Source organism: Pelodiscus sinensis, chromosome 27 (assembly GCF_052426305.1).
Source record: "Pelodiscus sinensis isolate ZL-2025 chromosome 27, ASM5242630v1, whole genome shotgun sequence".
Lineage (NCBI taxonomy): Eukaryota > Metazoa > Chordata > Testudines > Trionychidae > Pelodiscus > Pelodiscus sinensis.
Genome location: NC_143078.1, coordinates 7,850,548 through 7,871,069, shown reverse-complemented (window position 1 = coordinate 7,871,069; position 20,522 = coordinate 7,850,548). Strand labels below are relative to the sequence as shown.

The 20,522-nt window shown below is 52.8% G+C and overlaps 1 protein-coding gene across 1 annotated transcript; it reads right to left on the bottom strand.

Annotated features, from left to right (window-relative positions):
• Positions 1-427: 427 nt before the first annotated feature.
• On the bottom strand, positions 428-20,241 carry NUAK2 (NUAK family kinase 2). The gene is made up of 7 exons (XM_006133113.5): positions 19,919-20,241; positions 12,164-12,284; positions 8,574-8,725; positions 6,316-6,381; positions 4,025-4,144; positions 3,292-3,424; positions 428-3,169 (listed from the first exon to the last, which is right to left on the bottom strand). The coding sequence occupies exons 1-7, from the start codon at positions 20,108-20,110 to the stop codon at positions 2,046-2,048; spliced, it is 1,908 nt and encodes a 635-aa protein (XP_006133175.4). The 5' UTR covers positions 20,111-20,241; the 3' UTR covers positions 428-2,045.
• Positions 20,242-20,522: the final 281 nt, after the last annotated feature.

Genomic DNA, 20,522 nt, shown 5'->3' with positions numbered 1-20,522 from the left:
GCTAGAGGAAGGTGCCTGTCAGCTCAGCTGCACGCACTGGAGAGGTGGCTGCTAGAGGACATCTTTGTACCACCAGGGCCACTGCTGGACCTCAGGCAGGGGGCTTGGATGCACTCAGGTCTCCTGGCTGGGTTGTACTGCTCCCAGCCACAGCTTCCTGCTAGAGCCAGCCCTCCCCTTGCCACCACACCCCAGGTGAGCTGCTCAGTTCAGAGCACAGGGGGGCAACAAATGAATTTGAGAGTCCTCTGCCTCTCCCAGGTCACCACGGCCCATGTGACACTGCCCAAGCCACAGACCTAGCAAGGAGCAGATGCACAAGTGTGAAAGGAAGCTCCACAGAGCCACTAACTCCATGGCAAGTGCCTTTTAACTTTCATTCCCCTCCCCCCAATCCGTGGGGAGGGACACAGACAGCAAACAAGAGTCAGGTCTACGTTTTACTTTTAATTTAATGAATTTCTCTGGACCACACTTTGGGAGCAAGAGGACAGAAACAGACACATCTTGGGAAGGGGCAACGAGCCAGAGAGAAGACAAGGCAGGATTGTAAATCCCCATGCATGGATCGGAAGAGATCATGCATTTTACAGACTGCTTTTCTCCTTTGACAGAGGTTTGGGACAGCTTTGCATTGGAGCCAGGGTAACCTAGTGCCACATTAATTTACATAACTCAGTATGAACAAGACAATAAATATTTTTCCCTCCCAAGGCCCGGACAAGCAAAAATAGACATTTTAAAAAAACAATTCAGACTTTTTTCCCCTCCCTCCCACTCATGCTGGCAGCAAGAACACCTGCCCGTTTGTTTTTTAACATCATGGTTTCTGGTCCAAGTGACTTTGCTGTCAAAGGCAATTTTTAGAGGGGCTTCCAGGGAGTTTGGCACCTGACTCCCATTGAGTGGAGTCACTCCTCTAACCAGAAGCTTTGTCTGATCGACAGACTATAAGGTTGGCTGAGGATGCTCTTCCAGTCCAGTGGATTTAAAAACAACTGCAAGACAGGGTCCCACTGCAGAGAGCAGCGAGTTTTATGACTTGCACTTGACTAGGGCCCAAGCAAGATGCAGGAGAACCCAAATAGCTGGAGGAGTTTAGCCGGGGCTGTTAAGTCAGCTTGGAATACGTGTTACAGTTCCCACCTGATTGCTTCAGGTAGGATGTTTGGCCCCAGGGGGGGGGGGGGGGGAGTAACCATCCCAACATACCCAGATTAGAGAAATGTGCATTATTCCAGTTCAGGCTTCCTGAGCAGGCAAAGTCAGACCCCATATATGCCAGTAAACCCCCAAGTGTCTACAAGTCAGACAGAATCTTCTCAACCCAGAGGCTGTTCTCCAGCCATTGCCCTGCTAAGTCTCCATCCTTCCCTGGCCCTGACTTCTCACCTTGTGCAGCAGACAGCAGAGTGCAATTGAACAGAATCTGAAGCCATCCAACTTTTCCCACTCTCTCCCTGGAGAGGGTGGGCAGGGTGAGGGGAGGGTGTCCACGAGAGCAAACAGCAAAAATGGGCAGCAGAGTTCTGAGAGAGACCCTCTGCTTAACCTTTCCCTTGGTGACTGCAGCACACCTACAGCAGGAGTTAATCCTGTTTCTAGGTGGCAGGCTTGCTACTTCTCCAGTATTTGGTCAGTTTAGTGTTCCCTGCAGATCAAGACGGGTACCCACACTGGCATACCTACCCCTCCATTGCACTGGCCTTCACTCTCATGCTACGTCCCCCTGCTGCTCATGCAACATACCTCATTCCTGCCAAACACACCTATCCCTCTGCTGTGCCCTTTGTAAGCCACTATGGTACTGTTAAAACCAGAGTGTTCTCTCCTGCCCCTCCTGCTCCATGCACACCCCAGGCCAGAAACAGCACAAGGATGCAAATAAATACTTCCAATGTCACAGGCTTTGCAATGAAGACAGCCAGGCTGGGTAGAGCTCTACCCCACGCCCCACCTCAAAGGCAGGGCAGTCTGGCCCAGCTGTGCCCCACAGCCCCATCCCATCGGCAGAGGCATATTCGAGAGCTTGCCAGCGGGGCACCTCAGCTCAGCTTCATGCTGATCGCCATGGCCCGCTTGTAGACGTCCGTGACATTCTCACAGTCTGCCAGAGAGAAGCGGCTGTCCCCAAGGGGGCTTTGGCACCGGGTCACAGTCCAGCGGCGGAGCCTGCGCCCCGGCTCCTCCTCTGCCTCCTCCAGGCAGAGGATGTCGTCCACCGAGACGCAGCTGCGCATGCCCCCGCCCCCGTCCAGCATCTTCTCGGGCAGGTCAAGCTGGTCAAAGGATTCAGTGGAAAGGATGCTGTCCTCACTCACCGCGCTGGATGGGTGGGCCCGGGAGGCCAGCGGGTGTCTGGGCAGGGCCACCTCGTGGAAGGAACCGAAGCCCTGGATGGGGTCGCTGTCCGAGTCGGTGTTGCCGGAGGAGTATTTCCCGTTGCGCTTCAGGATGCCTTTCCTCCGGGCGGGAAGGCCCTCGGGGCTCTGGCCTGGGGAGGGGCTCATAAAGACACTGGCCTCCAAGTCTGCGTCTAAAGGCTCCCAGGAGTCTGTGCGCTCTGGGGATGAGTAATACCCAGATTCTCGCTTTTGGGGCTTCTTCAAGATGCCCTTCTTGGGCACCACCACGGCAGCCGTGCCACCATCCGTGGTGCAGGCCAGGCTTCTGGAGGAGAGGACACGAATCAAGTCCATGGGTTGCGCCACACCGTCTTCGCTCGGGTCCCCCGTGGCTGCCATGGGCGGAGGGGCAGGGGCTTGCGTCTTCTGCTCACTGGAGTTCCGCCTCTTCAAGATCCCCTTGGGCCTCTTCAGGATGGACTTGGAGGGGCTCTCCGCAGCCAGCGCCACCTCCTGCAGCGCCGTGGCAACGTCATTCTCCTTCTTGGACTTCTTGAGGGAGCGCTGCCTCTCCAGGTTGGCACCGGGGATGTGCTGCTTGAAGAAGCAGCGCACCTTGGAGCGGTTCTCGAAGAGGGGCCGCGAGGAGCGCCGCAGCCACTCCGCCACCGTGGCCAGCGGGGACTCGTTCTCCCGCAGCGACTCCTGCTCCCCGATAGGCACCTTGTAGCCCCAGTTCACCCACCAGTGGCTGGCAATGTCCTCAACGGTGGCTCTGCGCTCGGGGTTCACCATGAGCATCCACCGGATCAGCCCGGAGGCATCTAGGAAGTGGAACAAGATCCTGGTCAGAGCCATAGGGTGGGATGCATCTGAGTTAAGACGGGGGCGGGGGGGGGAGGGGGGGGAGATACAAGAGCCTCTAGGTATGGGGAGTTCTGCTTACCTGATAGCTTCGTGGGCTCTCTGTATTCCCCACTAGTGATCTGCTTGACCAGGGTCTTGTAGTCTTGTCCATCAAAGGGCATTGTCCCATGGACCAAGATATAGAGGAGTACCCCAAGAGACCAGCTGTCGACCTGCGAGACAGAAGGCTCTTTGAATGATGTGATTCCAGCAAGATGGACTCTGCCCCACCCCCAGTACCTTGGAGTGAGGCCAAGACAAGCAGCCCCTTGAGCAGGCTGGAGCATTACCTCACTGCCGCCAGGCAACACTTGATGAGCTGAACGGGATGAGGAACAAGCCCCACCAGTGACCTCACTGGCCACGTATCACGTGTGGTCTCCACCAAAGCCCCGGCACAGGCTCTGCATGCAGCTACAGTGGCTCTTGGAGAGCTGAGTGCATGTCGGCCTCTTAACAGCTTTCCCCCACACTGCTAGAGTTTGTCTGAAGTCTAACGACAACCACCCTGAGTCTCAATGAGACAAGCAACATGTACTGCCATGGGACAGTTACTTTGGCAGTCTGGCTCTTCCAGCTAGTAGGGTCTCAAGGGAAGTGACAGTCCCTCTTCTAGGGGAGGGGACATGAGGAGGACTGGTTGGTCCCTGCATTAGCAAGTGGGACATGCCCCCACCCCAATTAAAGCAAAACCCCCTTCCCTGCTCCACACTGCAGGGAGGGGAGAGAAGCACTCACACCAGCACTTTTTAGGAGAGGGGGAGGCAGCTTACCTCTGGTCCTTTATAGGGCCTCCCATTGACAATTTCGGGGGATGCATAGAGAGGACTGCCACAGTAGGTCTGCAGGAACTTGTCTTGCTGGTAGACATTAGAAAGGCCAAAGTCTGCTATCTAGAGAGGGAGAGATTTGCTTTGTTAGAGGGGGGCAGAGATGTAGGAGTCCAACACACACAAAAAATACCCTACAAAGAGCCTTTAAAAAATGAAAAAGCAAGGAGCGCCCTACATAGTCTCCACTGCCGGCTCGACACTAGAATGTGTGTCCTTTGGTCATCACGTGAGAAGCGGTGACTAGCTGATTTTCCACTTCTGAAACTGGATCTGTAGCCCTGCCCTATCTGGTCTTCCCCAAAGCCATTCTTATGGGCAAGTCCATCGATTTACTCAGACCCTCTGCTGCACAGAGGTTCCAATAGCACCAGGCAGCGTGAACCTGCTGTTAGTCTAAGGGTGCATCTACACTGCACCGTTACTTTGCGATAACTAGTGTTATTTCAAAACTACACAGCCATTCCGTTATTTCGAAATAAGGCGTGTGTAGGCACTCCACTGCTGCTGTTTCGAAATAGTCCCTCACCAGGGCCATGCTAAGTTCTTCCTCCCCATCTACATTAGGGGAGCCTGCTCCGGACTAATTTTGAGGCTTCCCTGCTGCAAAGATGTGCTATTTCAAAATAAGCTATTATGAAATCGCTATTTCTGGCACCGGGGAGGGACAGATGTTCAGTTAGGGGCAAGGATCTTGCTACTTGTACGACATGTTCTTGGACTTCCCTGAAGACAAGTGTCATGTGGAAAAAGCTTTTCCCATCTGCCCCGGAGGCTCCGGTAAGTTTAACAGCCCCGAGAGGTTGTTCAGTGGCTTTGCTCTCCTTGTTGGCATGCCTCCACAGTAAAGCTGTACCATGAGTGAATGCCTATCACCTACATCAACGCTATGGCCAATCAAGTGAACCAGAAGGTACAGTACATGCAGGCTTGCAAGTGCAGAACTGCCTATTGTTAAGATAACAGACTCCAGAGCTTTGTTTATTATTAACTGTACAGAGTCCCTGCTCTGTTTGTACCTGTCTCTTATTAGAGGAGAACAGTGACTCCTGGATGATTGTGGCATGGCTAGTGCACAAAGCCAGAGGCCAGACATAAAAGAGGGTTGCTTAAGGCATCCAGACCAAGGGCAAGAAGGAAGCAGGTGAAGCACTTAGAGGGCATCTACTCTTCCTCCTTCCCATCAGATGGCTTACAAAAAGCTCATGTCTGGCACAGAAAACGGCATTTTAAGCCGTTAGCAAAGATCATCAGGAAGCAAGTTTATCAGAAACTGTCTTCTTTGTGCTCACTCGCATTTCCTCCTCTGTAAATTATGAAGTGGTTTCTCTTTTGAGTTCCGAGCTGGGTAGGTGTGTCCCTCTTTGGACTTTGGTTTCTGTTTTGCGTGTTTACCAGCCATCAGATAAGCAATAACGACTTCAAGAGCTGGCAGAGTTTCTGGGAATCTGCCATTAGTTATCAAGCCTTTCTGGGAATCTTCGGTTAACAGGTCAAATCACAGTGGTACTGCCTACCCCACATGCCCTTTGAACTGCAAGGGCATTACAGGGGCACTTTACTGCTAGGCAAGAGCGAAGCCTTTGAGTATTTTAGCAGGATCACGAAGTTTGATCTCATCACACCCCCTTCCCCGTGGGCTGGTTAGTATGGACCGAATCCTTCAGTGTGGACCGAATGGGCCAGCCATATTCCACTTCAAAATACTCACCTACACTGCAGGGCCAGCGGAAGCAGTGAGCCAGGGCTAAAGAACTACAGGGCTACTGTGGGGAGTCAACAGGTCTCAAAAAGCGTATTGAATCCTCCCCAAACACATCAAAATTGAGAGTCCTGACCACCCAGTGGAAGATTAAGAGTGAGGCTCTGCCTTCCCAGTGTCTACATGGCCCTGAGTCAACTATAGCAACTTGAAGTGCCCAATCTATTAAGGAACAAAGCCGTGCTCCATGCTAGAAACCTTGCAAACTAGACCCAGTTTGCTGCAAGTCAGGAGAATGAGAGACTTTTGCAGTTTGCATCCATGTACCCTCTCTCTTTTCCATCCATGTGCAGAATACATTTTGTGCACCGATGCATGTGCAATGTGCACCACCAGGGGAAACCAATCGTGCTCTGCTAGTCAGCTGGGCAGCATTTGAATTTCTCCTGAGCAGCCTCAGGTGCCCAGCTTACAAGGAACATGGGCACGTAAGTTTCAAAAAAGCAACTGGGCGTGTGTCAGCCTCACTCACCTTAATGTTGCCATTTCCATCAAGCAGGATGTTTTCTAGTTTCAGATCCCGATGAACAATTCCGTTCTAGAGAGGCAGAAGAGAAAGTGGAGTTTGTGTTTGGCTTACCAAGGAAGGGAGTTAGTCACAGCAGGGAGGTTACTGGAGTTCAGACACAACCTGTCTGAGATAAACAATCTCTCTACCTGCTGCCAGCATTATCTTGAGCCTGTGAACAGCTCAGACAAGATAGGAGGACTTCCCCACCCCTTCATGGAGAGGCGATAAAGTGGAATCTACAGACAAATGCTTCCCATAATGAGGTGCCAAAAGCCAAGGCCTGGACTTAGTGACGGGTAACCTGCAGTCCACTGGAGTTCTAGGTGTTGCCCACATGCAGGGTGCTAGATTCTGCTGGTTTCTGCCCGGGTAGTTTTTTTCCCTGGCCAGTATTAAAGTGACACGCACATAAAGCCAGGGCACATGAGGGAGGTGCATGCTGATTGCACGCAACACTGACAGAGCCGTGTGCTCCTTCTGCATCCAATCGCAGCGCTGCTACAGTTCAATCAGCACCCCCTGCAAATTCCAGGTATGCAAGCAGTTAGCTAAACTGCCCTATCTTGGTTCGGGCGATCTTGCGGCCCACTGAGATGGAGGAGGGCCACTCATGCAGCCCCTTCACTAGCCTCAGTTGCCCCTCACTGTCTTGACTTTCATGACTCACAGCCTAACAGGAAATTCTTTGGGTGGTGGGGGCAATCCACTAGGCCCAATGAGGCACCCCATTGCTATGGGGCCAGGAAGTAGAAGGTCCGAGTTGGCATGTGCTGGACCTGCCCACATTTCTCAGGGAGTCCACCTGTGTTCTGGGGCTTGGATGTGCACCAGCAGTAGCAGCAGGCAGAGGGGCACTGGTGTTGTTTACGAGCCGCGGTCAGAATTATTGGGCACCAATGAAATCAACTGTTCCAAGACATGACCACAAACTGGGTGCCAAGCTTGGAGAACCATCATCGCTCAAGCTGCCTGACTGTTCAGTGACCTAGTTGTAAGCCAGTGTGAAACTTGAGCTGGGGACCAGTCCCTCGGGAGTGCCTTTGCCCATGGTGGTACACAAGCAAAAGCCAGCCTGAAGGCATAATAGAGTACCAGTCTGCCCCCTCCTGCCTCCATGCATGGTCTTTCACCAGGTGTCCCTGCATGGGCATGATGCAACGTGTCCCTACCCCACCCGATGAAGAGTGAAACTGGAACCAGGCTATTTTTGCTTTTACTTTAAGACAGCTCTGGGTGTTCCTCTTACCCTGGGGCTGAGCTGGAATTCACACGCTGTGACCAACCTTGTTAGAAAGGCCTGGCACTTTAGCAGTAAGACATGCCAGAGCTAGGAGGTAGCTGCCGGCACAGGACTCGCCCGCTTTGCTCCCTGTCTGGAGGGTGCATTGTAAGTCAAGCACTAGATGACCTTGGTTGTTGGGGCGGGGAGAGAAGAGATGCTGGACTGGACCCAGCTAGAGCACAAAGTAAAGTGAGGAGAGTCTGCTCATTAGCCAGCCAGATGACATGCACTAGCAAGGCTGCCTCCTCCAGATGGGAGGTTTTATCTAGTGAAGAGTTTGACTTATGTACCCCCTTCAGCCTAGGCTGTTCCATCATCCGCACCCAAGGATGTTAAATCCCCAGTTAATCAGTTAAGGTTTAACTAGTAAAGTTCAACTGATTTAGCAGAGTCCAGCTGGGCTGGAGTGGACTCTTATAGAAGCAGTCTACAGGGTAGCCAGATTCTGCTCCTGAGTCCCTGCACACAGGGCAGTTGGCTCTACCCACATGGAGCTGGAGCAGCTCTTCACCTGCAGCTGACTATGGGCTGGAGGCTGCTTCTAGGTACTGGTTAACCAGGTAATGCTTACTGGGTAACCAGTTACCCATGAATGTGAGTCTTATTCCTGTGCCCTCCGTAGCACAGTCTGGTGGGCTGAGGATTGGGATGTGAATGGGAAAGGGGCTAGTTGGAGACCATGAATCTTCCAGGACAATCAAAAGTGATCTGTCTGTTCCTAGTGTTGTCACAAACAGCCTGAATCCTCTTCCAGTGGGGAGATACCAACTCTGTTGCCATCCTCTCCTCCCTGCTCACAAGCTCCGAGTCCATCTGTTATTGGAACAAGCCACACTAAGGCTGTGGCTGGCTATCACCTTTTGCATTGGTTAGGTCATGGAGATGGCCCCGTGCCCACCTGTCTCCCAGCCCCCAAGAACAGTGCTGTTTTGCTTACCTTGTGGCAGTAGTAGACTGCAGAGACAACCTGCCGGAAGAAGTTTCGTGCCTCCTGCTCCGTCAGCCTCTGCCGCTCGTTGATGTAGTCATACAGGTCTCCCTTGCTGGCATACTCCATCACAATGACAATCTTGCTGTTGTTTTCAAACACTAGATGGGATAAAAATAGGAGGGGAAGTTGGGTCCGAAGATGCTGCAAAAGATACCGCTATGCTCACACTTAAAAGCACCTTCAAACACAGAGGAGTCCTGTTGGCATCTGCTTTCAACTTGCAGCCTGGTTGTTGCCCACTCAATTTCAGTGCTCTGATTTGAGCCAAATACATAAAAATCTAGGGCTCTGTTGCTTTGGCCTAAGTGACCATTTTTTACTGGGGTACAGTCAGGCTGTTGCTCAGGAAGCTGATGCTAGGAAGCAGTGATATTGATCAACAACCACAAGCCACACGGAACAAAGGGTTCTAAGCTGCCGAAGACAGTGTGTGGTTCTTAGGAATAGATCTGCAATGGTTCCAGTTTGGGATGGCTGGATGTAGACTCCTACCCCCTTCATCATCCATTACACAGACAGATTCAGCCAAGACATGTAGGCTTTTCCCTCTGCTATGTTTAGACTTGGCATTTTGGATTTAGCTAAGAGGTAGGATCAGAATGACTCAATACAAACAAGTATTATTGTTAGAGAAGAGGGCTCGAGATACCGCAGATATTTACCAGGGCATCACACCCTTTCAGAAATCTACGCTATATAGCTCATACCAACCATGATAAGAGTCATAAAAATTCCAGCGAGCCAGCTGACCGAGAGATATGAAATACACGTTTCAAAGAACCAAGGAAGTACGGTGTTCAAATGATATACGAAAGCGATCCAATTGGAAACTTGCTCTGAGCAGCTTGGACTGCCATTTAGAATTTGAGAGCAGATTTTCACCCGTGCTCAGTGCTTGTTAACACAACTTTCTTAACAAGGCGGGGGACCAAAGTGCTGTTTGAGACAGAGTGGGCAGAAGACCAAGCTGTACCACACCGCCCTGCAAGGAGGGCTTGGATGGGCAAGGAGAATTCTAGCACTGAGGGTAGCTCAGTCTTCATGCTAGGCAGCAGAGCTGACAGCCACGGAGGGTCTCAAGGCAAGGTGTGCGCGCGCATGTGGAGGACAATGGATTGGCACCCCTGGAAGGGGTGGGGCCCAGACAGCCAGCCCTCAGCACCATCCAGACTGCATGCTGGGCTCCCGGCCAGCTCTGAGAATCATATGGAGCTATGCTCTGATGCTCCAGCAGCGAAGCAAGAGACCTGGGGCACTGCAGCAGCAGTTGAGAGCCCGGGGCCCCTTTGATTTGCTGGACCCCGAGGGCAAATGCCACATTTACTCCCCCTGTTGGCAGTCCTGATGCTAGGACAATACAGCAGTGCTTTGCACTGGGCCATTAAGAATTGGAGTTGATGGAACGTTCCCTGTAGATCACAGCCAGTTACCCTTCTGACCAGCAGCCAACAGGAGTTGGCATTCAAATGCAGGCCCTGAAAAAGTTCTATACCCTCTATGCTAGCCAGGTCATGCTTTTGTGGGTCTCTCACTTGCTAGCCAGGCGATGCTAGGGTTGCCAGGTGTCCGGTATTGAACAGGACAGTCCAGTATTTTCACCTCCTGTACGATAAATTTAAAAAAAAAATCAGAAAATACTAGACACCTAAAATGTCCGGTATTTTCTGATTTTTTCCCCCCAGCCAGGAGGCAAAAATCCCAGGTGCTTACTGGGTTCCGCAGGGGAGCTGTCTGGCCTGGCACAGGGAGGCAAGATGGCGGATGGCTGCTGGCAGCCTGTTAAGGTCAAAAAGCCCCAAAAGTGTTTCTTAAAGGGGCCATGCTAGGGTTGGTGGCTTTTTTTTGGGGGGGGGCGGGGGGGGGCTTAACACAATTCTCTGGGTCCTTTTTTTTGCTCAACAATTTTGGTCTCCCTCCCCTCCCACAGAAATTTTTCCCTGGTGTTTTTTTGGGGGGTTGGTGGTGGTCAGTATTTTTGGTTAAACTATCTAGCAGCCATGCTTTTGTGGGTCTCTCGCTTGCTAACGGCTCTTGTGAGGCAGGCAGGCTAAAAAAAGCCAAACCTTTGTTGTGTGCATTGCTCCCAAGGGAAGGGAAGAGGAGGGCAGTTGCTATTTTTAGAGCCGGTATTCCCCTCCTACCACCTGACTGCCTCCGGTTTGTACACAAAGCAAGGATCCCATCCAAGAGCTGTTCTGCAGAAGCCTGGCTGGCTCGTTGCACTCTGCCGGCTCCCAGCGCCTGCTGAGTCACACGCTCGTGCCCCAGGCAGGAGCAATACACGAGTGGCTTCCGCCTGCTTGTTTTGCAAGGTTTTTCCATTGGGGGGAGGAGGGCGGGGAAAATGAAGGGAGTCTTAGTTGTCCCCACGAGTAATAAACAAGCTGTTCTCCCTGTGGTTTAAGTGTAATTCCCCTCCACCCCCACCCCACCAGGAATTAAATCCGATACCTGGCAAATGGTCACCAACGAAACACCTCCCAGCTCCCTGCCCCCGCCAGCTTTCAGAAGCAATTAAGGCAGCAGACAGATCCAAGCGGCTGCATCCCTCAGCGTGATGTAACATGATGCTGCAGTTTGCAACTGGATCCAAGGAGCTTGCCTCCCCCCAGGCTGCTGCTCTGGAAGGTCATTTCCAGGGGTAGTATTTAGGGCTGCAGCGGCATGCCTTCCAGCCTCTGGCTGGCTGACGCTGGCGGGTTGCTCAGAATAGCGCAGTGGCAAGCTGGTTTCATGGCGCAGGGGGCCACCGCTGCATGAGGAAGCCAAGCAGAGATCCCCTCCCGCCAGGGACAATGAACTTGGCAGGATCCAGAGGAAGGAACACTCGATCTGACCCCACGTGCCTGTGAGCCAGCTCTGCAGAGTCCCCAGAAAGGTGTCAACCACACTAAGAGCAAGAAGAGGTGAAGGGCCAGCTGGCAGAGCACACAGCATAAACCAGGCTATTCAAAGCAGGCTACTGCCTCGCCCGGAGCAGTTTAATTCATGGACTGAAGTCCTCCCCAGGGGTGAAAGGAATGTCAACTTACAGGTACTACTGTATTGCCCCCCCTGAAGGGGGGCTGGGGTGTATGGGATGCAGGAGCTGAGGGTCCCCCGCCTACCACAGATTCCTGCTTGCCTTTTCCCTTCCATCACGGTCATGGCGCGAGAGGAGAGCTTGCAGCATGGGTTACTCACTCCTCTGCCCCCACCACCGACCAGCCAGGAGGGAGAGGAATGCTGTGTGCTGTCCGCTTGGTTCCTGACAGTGATGGAAGGGGAAGAACAAACAATGGGGGGGGGTTAAGCCCCCTCTATCTGCCCTGAATGGGACCTGGAGCCTCAAGCTAGCCCCTTCCAGCTGCCTCCTGCTTAGCACAGTCTGTAGGAGAGCCCTGGAAGCCCGGCTGGGAGTGGACCCTGCAGCGGAGCGCCCCACCCGGCTCTTACCTGAGTGGCGCACCGGGGCACGCGCGCTACCTCATTTTTGCTTCAGGTCCTCACACTTGCGCCCACCACCCCCCACAAATAGCCACATTCGCCAAGCCTACCTTCGTGGATACCAATGATGTGGGGGTGATTGAGGGACGACATGATCTCAATCTCTCGCCGGATGTGGACAAGATCCTGCTCATCCTTAATTTTGTCTTTCCGGATTGACTTGATGGCCACCTGTAAAGGAGAGCAGAGCGAGAGGAGGCATCAGAGCCGGAGCCTGTGGTGTTCCTGCAGGGCGTCGCTGACTGGAGCGACAGATGGGGACACCGCTTATGTAACTGGCGAGTCTCCTACGTTAGGGATGGGGAAGAGAAACAGAAGTTTGGGTGACTTGCCCAGGGTCACACAAGGAGCCTGTGGCAGAGTAGGGGTTTTGAACCCAGGAGTCCTTGCCCTGTGCTGTAACAGGGCAGTCTTTCACATTTTGGGATTCAGCCTTATTGGGGATGTGGTTCCAGGGCTAGGCTGTCTTGGTGAGATATTTTGTTGCTGTCCTTTACAAATGGTCACCTCCCTTTGAATCCCATGTCTCTACAATCACAGGGGCCCAGTTTCCCCTCCAGCTGGGGGGTGTTCCACCCCAGACCCTGCTGTCACTCCAGGCCTTCCCCTAGACCCTGCCTCCTCCCCAAGCCTCTACCCCATCCCTGCTCCTCCCCGAGCTTCCTGAATGTTACAGAATCATCTGTTTGCAGCAATGCAGAAGTGCTGGGAGAAAAGGGGAAGAGTTGGTCAGTGGGGACACCTGCATGCATGGAAAGAGAGGGAGGCGGAGGAGCACTGTGTCGGTGGGTGCTCTGCACCCACTAATTTTTCCCTGGGGTGCAGCACCCCTCTAGTTAGCACCTATATCTACAACAGCGAGCTGGGTCAGGTCTCACTTTCATGTAATCCAGTTAGAATTGCTCCAGATTTGTACTTCATTGCAGAATGATGGGGGGAGGGGGAGAGAGCCCTTTTCTCCCTGAAAAGCTGTTCTTTTCTCTACTTCCCAATAGCCAGAAAACCAAGAAGATTGTGAGTTCTGCCAGCTCTGCCAGAAACCACAAACCCAGCTTTCCTGCAAGGTCGCAAGGGGCCAGTCTGGTAGTTACTTGACGTGAACAGTGGCCGACCAGCAAGTTACAACCAGTGAACGGAATGTGACCTGTACACATGACTTGGAAGATAAACAACATCTTTATTTGGTGCAGATGGAAAACAGGTTTCTTGCTTTCTCCACAAATGTTTGTTTCAGAGGGACAGATGACTTGACTTTGAGGAGATGATGTTTGGCATTCAAGGAGTCATCAGCAAGTTCCCGCTAATGGTCCCCACATGACCAAGGCAGGCACAAGGAGTAAACATGGGACTTCCCTTCCGTGGTGAGAATGCTGAAAATACAAACTGGCCGTAGCAGCCAGTGTGCCAGAGTTTGCTCAGATTGCTTCATTATTATGAACGCTCCTCTACCAGGAAAGAGGAGGCAAAAGAAAAGTGCTGGAGAATGGATGCCTCCTAATCCTCTTTCAAAGGGACTGGCGAGAAACAATGCACGCCTTGGGTTGAATTTACAACTGAATCCGGCAGAACCTCTTTTCTTCCATCAGACAAGAATGCGGAACAGCGTTAATCCTGTAAAAGGATCCTACGTGATACAAAGTGCCAGGTATCCCAGCAACAAGGCAAGCGGGGGCTGCTCTGCCATGCACCCCAGGACTCTAGTTCTCTTTGAAAGAGGAGAGGTAAATCTTTCTACAGGTGATCTGCTGGGCAACTGATGCTCAACCCAAGGCCTCCCTGGCTTTCCTCCTCCTGCTGCTCCTCAGCCAGCCAGAGCAGTGCCCCATCAGTTACTTTCCCACGTCAGATTTGACACTCTTCCTTATCCCAGCCATGCTGCAGACTGGGAGGTTGGAGTAACTAGGTGCGTGCATGCCAGCTCACTGCTCTGCATGCACGCCGGTGTCACAAGAGATGAGCCACTCACATTGCATCATTGCCATTCCTGTTAGGTCACTGTCTTCCCCTGGTGACATCAGACTGACATCTCCCAAGAGAAAGTGACAGCTCAGCCAAGCCAGTCACATCACTAATGATGATCACGAACTGCTGGAGCAGCCAACTTTAGATTGCCACATCAATCCCTTTGTGCAACGGCTCATTTAGACAGACAAGAGAGGTCGAATCACCCCACATAGCCAAGCAGCTCTCTGCTCTATGTTGGGGTCTCACCTAATCCAGCACTAGCAGCTGGTCAGAGAGGAGCACTTAACATCCTCCTCTTGTATGTGCAAGTCGTGTGTAGACACAAAAGGTTAAGAGCCACTCCAGCCAGGAATAGCGTGAACACTGGACACTCAGGGTACATCCACACTGCACAGCTATTTCGGGATACTGGAGGCATCCCGAAATAGCTACCCTGTGTCTACACAAGCTACCCGTTATTTCAAAATATTTTTTGAAATAATGGGCATGTTTTGGCATCCTGGTAACCCGCGTTCCACGAGGGTTAAGAGGGACCAAGAAATAGCGTGCGATTTTGAAATCTGGCACATCTACACAGCACCAAATTTCGAAACACTATTTTGAAATAGATTTGAAATAAGATACACAATTTGCGCTACGCAAATTGTGTATCTTGTTTAGGGTGCTGTGTTGAGGCGCTGCCAGTGACCTTCGTGTAGGTTTGTGGGTTAAAGATTAACCCTTTCTCTCTCAAAGCTCCATTCTCTAGTGCAGTGGGTTTTCAAACTTCTCTTTCATGACCTAGTTGAAGAAAATTGTTGATGCCCACGACCCAACTGGACTGTGGGCTCCCAGGTGGGGTTAAGTATGGGAGCTTTGTGCTGTAAGAGGGGGCTCCAGCTTTGGGAGGACATCAGGGCTGGGGCAGGAGGGGCTAAGGCAGCTCTCTGCCTCTCCTGGCACCGCAGACCATGCTGCCCCCAGAAGCAGCCAGCAGCAGGTTCCCAGCCAATGGGAGGGCAGAGCTAGTGCTTGGGGCAAGGACAGTGCGAAGCCCTGTGCACTGTCTTCCCCATCCAGCTAGGAGCCATGCCTGCTGCTGGCCACATCTGGGGTGCAGTGCAGGACAGGCAGGGAGCTGCATTAGCACCCCCACTGATCCCCCTGCAGCAACAGGGCCCAGCGCCCGACATCCCCCAGCCTGGTCCTGGGTCATGACTCCTAATTTGAAAACTACTGGGCTAGGGTAGGCTCTCAGAGCAAGGATGCACTGCTCTAACAGTGTAGCCTGCCTGCCTCCCACCCCCCAACCCTCAAACTCTCCACTGAGAGTCACTTGCTGGTCATTCACCTCCCTGGAATGCCTGGCAGCTAGCCTGCACGGATGATCTTAGGGACACAGAGCCATCTGCTGCATCAGCAGCTTTGGTGCCTGCTGACTGAAGAGCTGTTGCATGCACCACTTGGATCCCAGAGCAAGAGCCTGTTCCTGCGTCTCAGGCTGATGAGGAACAGCTCCCACCCAACCTCCGAGAAGAGGAACCTCAGAAGCGTCTGATGCAGCCGGGCATTAGCTCCTTAAGGTTACAGCAAACAGCTGGCAGCAATGGTCTCTTTCCCACCCTGACTCCTCGTCCCCTTGTTGCTCCTCCAGGAAAAGAGTCTGGTTTGGACAGAGTAGCTCTATGGTGCCCAGCCAAGCACCCTGAGAGTTCTTCCCAGCAAGGAGAAGAAGCCACTGTCCATGTGAGAATCTCATGCAATTAAAACTGAGTTGCCTATTATTGGACAAAACTGTTTGTCCAGTAGTCAAGCTCCAGCATTAGCTTGCCATAGGAGCTTTGTGCTGGCTTGAAGTCGCGCTACTCAGCTGTGCTTCGTCCTACCCCCATCACAGGTACAGCATGAGCAACTCCAAGGCAAGCTCCCAGCTTTGAGCTGAAGCAGCCTCCATCCACAAGAGAGCGGTGGAGTTTCCTTAGCTCGCTCCCGCTGGTGGGGCTGTCCAGGAGGTAGATGCCTGTGCCACTGGGGGCTGGCCAAGACAGCCAACTCGGTCCTCACGGTGTCAGGCTGCCTAAACAACAGAGCAACATCCCATGGGAGCGCACCCGAGAGCCTCGGAGCTGTGCGTCACCAGAGTGGCAGCCAAGTCCGAATCAGCAGGGGTTCATTCTGCGTTGGGGGCAGAAAGAGCAGAGTGTGTTTCTAACTGGGGATGAAAGGATCATTGCAAAGCCACCAGCCCATTAGGTGCTGGAAAAGCAGTTCCAGATCGTGAGCACGATCTCATATCCCTATGGATGCCATTCCACCCCATTACAGGAACACCCAGCGTTTTGTTACTAAGGATCAAAAGGGAGGCTTGCCCTTTTAAAAAGCTGTTCCAGATGCCCCCTCCACATAGCAGGCCCGGGAGTATCCGTCAGACATTGCAGGCAAGTGCAATAGAAACTCAAGCCTCTTGTTTGGCTTGGCTGAAACCCAAGCACTAAAAGCAAGGCTCTCCCCGCAACCTATGGGCAGGTGCTGCAGAGCAAAACAGGTGCAGAAGGCTGGCTCGCATTCCCATTGGGCACTTCATAGCAAGACAAGAGCAAGAACCAACCACGCGCTCAGCATCGGAGTCACTTTGGGAGGCCGACTGCCAAGCGGCCAGGAAAGACATTAGCCGCAAGTGCAGTTGAAACGTGTTCTTGCATCTTCAGCTGGAGGGGCTCTCGTGCCCTGCAGCGAAGGGGTGTTTCTAGCAGAAAATTGATGTTTCCACACAGAAAAGGGGCCATTTTCAGGTAGCCTGCAAACTTGAATTGAAACCCACCCACCCAATGGCACTGGGATGAAAGATGACTGCAAGTTCTGCTTTGACTGGTCTGAATCTAGGTAGGAGGGCTCAAGCTAAGGGAAAGAACAGACATAAGGCAAGACAATTGTGTTTGATGACACCATCAGAGGCAGCTTCTGCTTGGCTGGAGGCAAGAGCGACTCTTACCAGTAGAGTTAAAGTCGCTCACGTCCATGAAAAGACTAAGTATCCAAAAGAAAGTTATTTGCTCCTACTCCTTAATATTTAAGAAGCGGAAGCCACTTTAAAAAACCCCCGAACAAATATTAACCCACTTTGCTGCCAAGTGGGGCTAAGAGGAGAACACAAGAGGGTTTTGTGAGGCAGGAGCCTGCTTCTAGGTGAATGGTTAGATATGTGAACAAGCTAAATCACCTACATCTAGGTGGCCGGTGTACGTTATTTCTATTATGGCAGTGCAAGGAGGCCAGGGTCTCATTATGCCAGGCACTGTACAGACAGTAACTCCTGTCTGAGTGAGCTTAATTCCAAGACTTAGACAAGCCAAATGATCAGTGTTCCCTGTAAACTGGTGCTTACGCAGCTGCTCAGGAGAGATTCCAGTGTCACCCAGCTGATTAGCATAGCGCCCACAGCTAGGTTTGTTTTTCCTGGTGGTGCACATTCACACATGCCTCAGTGCACATCACAAAGTTTATTCTGCACACAGAAGGAAGAGATTAGAGGGAACCCTGCTAATGACATCTGCTTTTAGGTATTCAGTGGCAAGTCAGTTATGAAGACTGAGCCTATTAAGTCTCCCGCTCCCTGACCAAAGAGATCCTTCCAGGACAAGAAACACTACAGTGTCACATTCCTGGAGACACAGCAGATTAGGAGGCTCCAGAAGCAGCTGATAGGCCAGCTCTTCCTATGCGCCTACTTTGGTCAGCCCAGAACTACTCCATGTAATGAAGGAAAGGAATATTGCAGTGTTAGCATTACAGCAAGTCAGAGCACAATTGTTTCTCTTCACATGCCATTCTGCTGCATTACTAATTGAAGCTGAGACCCACCCATGCTTTCTTCTCAGGACTTCAGCACTTTGATGCTTTGTCAGGCTAGCGGAGATATTGAAATTAGCATCTTGACATTTACCCACAGGAGGGGTCATGTGGGTTTCTGGGTTTGAATCTCTCTTTAATGGATCACCTCTTGCACCTTCAGTGTTCAAAGCAGGGGAGCAAGGAAAGAGCCATTTAGACTTTCACAGAGGGGTTTAGGCGCTCCCAGTAATTTTGTAGCTGATCCATTTTGGGATAGCATTCCCCCCGCCCCAAAAAAGCTCTCTGAATAGAATGTGGGCTTTCAACCACAGGGGAATTTACAGTGGTTTAAATCAGATTGTGAAGCAATACAGCCCAAGTCCAAAGCATGGAGTTTTTGGAGATGCTATACATAGCTTACGAGAGGCAGGGATACCATCATGCTGAATTAACCTTTCCGTAAAAGCAGATAAACCCTCGGAGCCAGGGGTGAGGAGACAATTTAGAGGGATAGAGTTCCATGCAAGCCGCACCGTTTAGACTTTGTATGTCAACCGAAACTCATGGGGAGAGGAGGGGGCAAGAGACTCTAGGGTGATGTTTGCTCTCTGCTGCTCAAGTGCTACAGGATATGTACAAATCTCTTTTCACTATCGCCTCTGACTTTGATCATCAGAGTGTGCAGCAGGAAGCTATGGTCTCCTCCACCCAAATTCTCACCCCCCCAATCAATGAGCCACTTGGTAGTGCTCCAAAAGTTAGTAACATAACTGCTGGGCCAAGTTCTCTGACCTACAGATCTTGCCAAACCTATCCACGGTCCCTCTGAGAAAGGGTTTACACAGTGAGTAATGCCCTAGCGCCGGCCTCTGTGATGTGCACCAGATAGTTTTACTATCGAAAGCTTTCATATAAAACCAGAAACTGCCTCCTTCACAATTCCAATTGCTTCAGCCAAGTTACTCCTGCTGTATAGCAGCTAGGCAAGGCCAGAATCAGGCAGGCCTTTAGGGGAGAGCTTGAAATCCCAGCTGATTTGACAATAGGCTCCCCTGAACCCTGCCAAAGAGAGGTGCCTTTTTGCATTTCAAATTAGCACAGGCCATGAAGGCAGACCAGTAGCAATTCATGTCAGATCAATTATAGCAACTACAGTAAATACAGCAGCAGAGGACTGGCTGGCCTGTCCTTTCCTTTCAAGGAGGACAAAAAAAAAAAAAAAAAAGTTCCCTGGCAGAAGTGCTCTGCATTGCACAACACAGCCTCCCACTGCAGCAAACAACAACAAGGTACTGTTAATTTCATAATCCCAGCCCACAAAGAGAGGGCCCCCTCAGAGGGGCAGGCCAAGGGATTGTCTGTGACCATCTCACCTGCTCCACCTAGGAAGGCACTAGCAAAACACCGGGAAGTTGCCAGCACCATGAAGCTGAAGCCTAATCGCTTTACTCTCCCCCCATGAAAGAGAGTTAGTCACCCTGGGCAAGTAGGATTTTGCAAGGCTGCTCTACCAGGTCTTGTCCGGACAAGCGGCAGCGCCAGCAACCTCGTTGAATTTGCTTTTCACGTCTTCTTTGCCTGACTTGTTATCCCCACCACGAGCTAAGGCTTCGTTTCAGCAGCCGTGCCCTCCCCCGTGAATTACCCTCTGGTAAATAGTCACGTACCATGCACCAGGCAGCCGGCTCCCCCTCGCCGCACCTTCCGCAGCTGGTGCAGCCTTGAACCTGAAGACCTGCCCAGCCCGCCTCTGCTGTGCCCGGCTGGGCTCCGCGCGCCCCAGCGTGCCGGGGACTTACTGAACCAGCAGCTGCGTCCGGGAGCCAGGCGAGCGCGGAAAGCACCCGCGGGGGCGAGCGTTACCCCAACAGGCGCAGCGCACCAGTGGGGGAGCCGCAGGGAAGGGGAGATCCAGCCGGGGGTAGCGCGGCGCCTTTGGAGGGGCTGCTGCGCGCTAGGGCAGCCCCCGGGGAGCGGGGTCCCCTGCGGCGCAGGGAAGGGGAAGGGTTAAGCAGAGATGCTCCGCTTACCAGCTTGCCGGAGCGCTCCCTCGCCTTCTTCACCTTGCCATAGGTGCCTTTGCCCAGCGTCTCCAGGAACTCGTAGCGGTGCCGGAGGTTGTGCTTGTGGTGGTGCCGCTTCACCGCCTGCTTCTTCATCAGCGGCTTGGGGGACTTGAGCAGCCCCTCGGCCAGCAGGGCATCGGCCGGGGCGAGCGCCATGGCACGGCCGGGCAGGGCGCGCCCAGGGCGCAGCGCAGGTGAGCGGGGAAAGGCAGCGCGGCTGGAGCAGCGCCGCGCCACCGGGCCAATAAATGCGACCAACCTGCCCGCTCCGGGCCCGCCCCCCGCCGCCTAGTGGCTGCCCCGGGGCACGTGGCCCAGCCCCGCAGCCAGCTCCGCTGAAGGTGTCACTTGTGGAGAGGGGAGGAGGGACAGACGGACGGGCGGGCGTGGAGCGCTGGGGAGAGGGGCAAGGCGGGAGGAGGTGAGGTACCCACAGCCACCCCCTCCAGGGCAGCTTTCCGAGGGAGCCGGGTTGCTCTGTATCAGCAAGCACCACAGGGAGTCAGTCCGGGGCACCCGAAAGAGTCACAATCCTATTGCAGCATAAAGCTTGCAGCCTGACGGTGCC

What these genes read in the sequence shown, in the direction of transcription:
- NUAK2 (XM_006133113.5), bottom strand. Translation starts at nt 20,110, where the DNA reads ATGGCGCTCGCCCCGGCCGATGCCCTGCTGGCCGAGGGGCTGCTCAAG. An exon ending in CAGTCTACTACTGCCACAAG is followed by an intron (nt 6,382 to 8,573) that starts GTAAGCAAAACA and finishes CTGCCTCTCTAG; the next exon opens with AACGGAATTGTTCATCGGGA. An exon ending in AGAGCCCACGAAGCTATCAG is followed by an intron (nt 3,170 to 3,291) that starts GTAAGCAGAACT and finishes TCCACTTCCTAG; the next exon opens with ATGCCTCCGGGCTGATCCGG.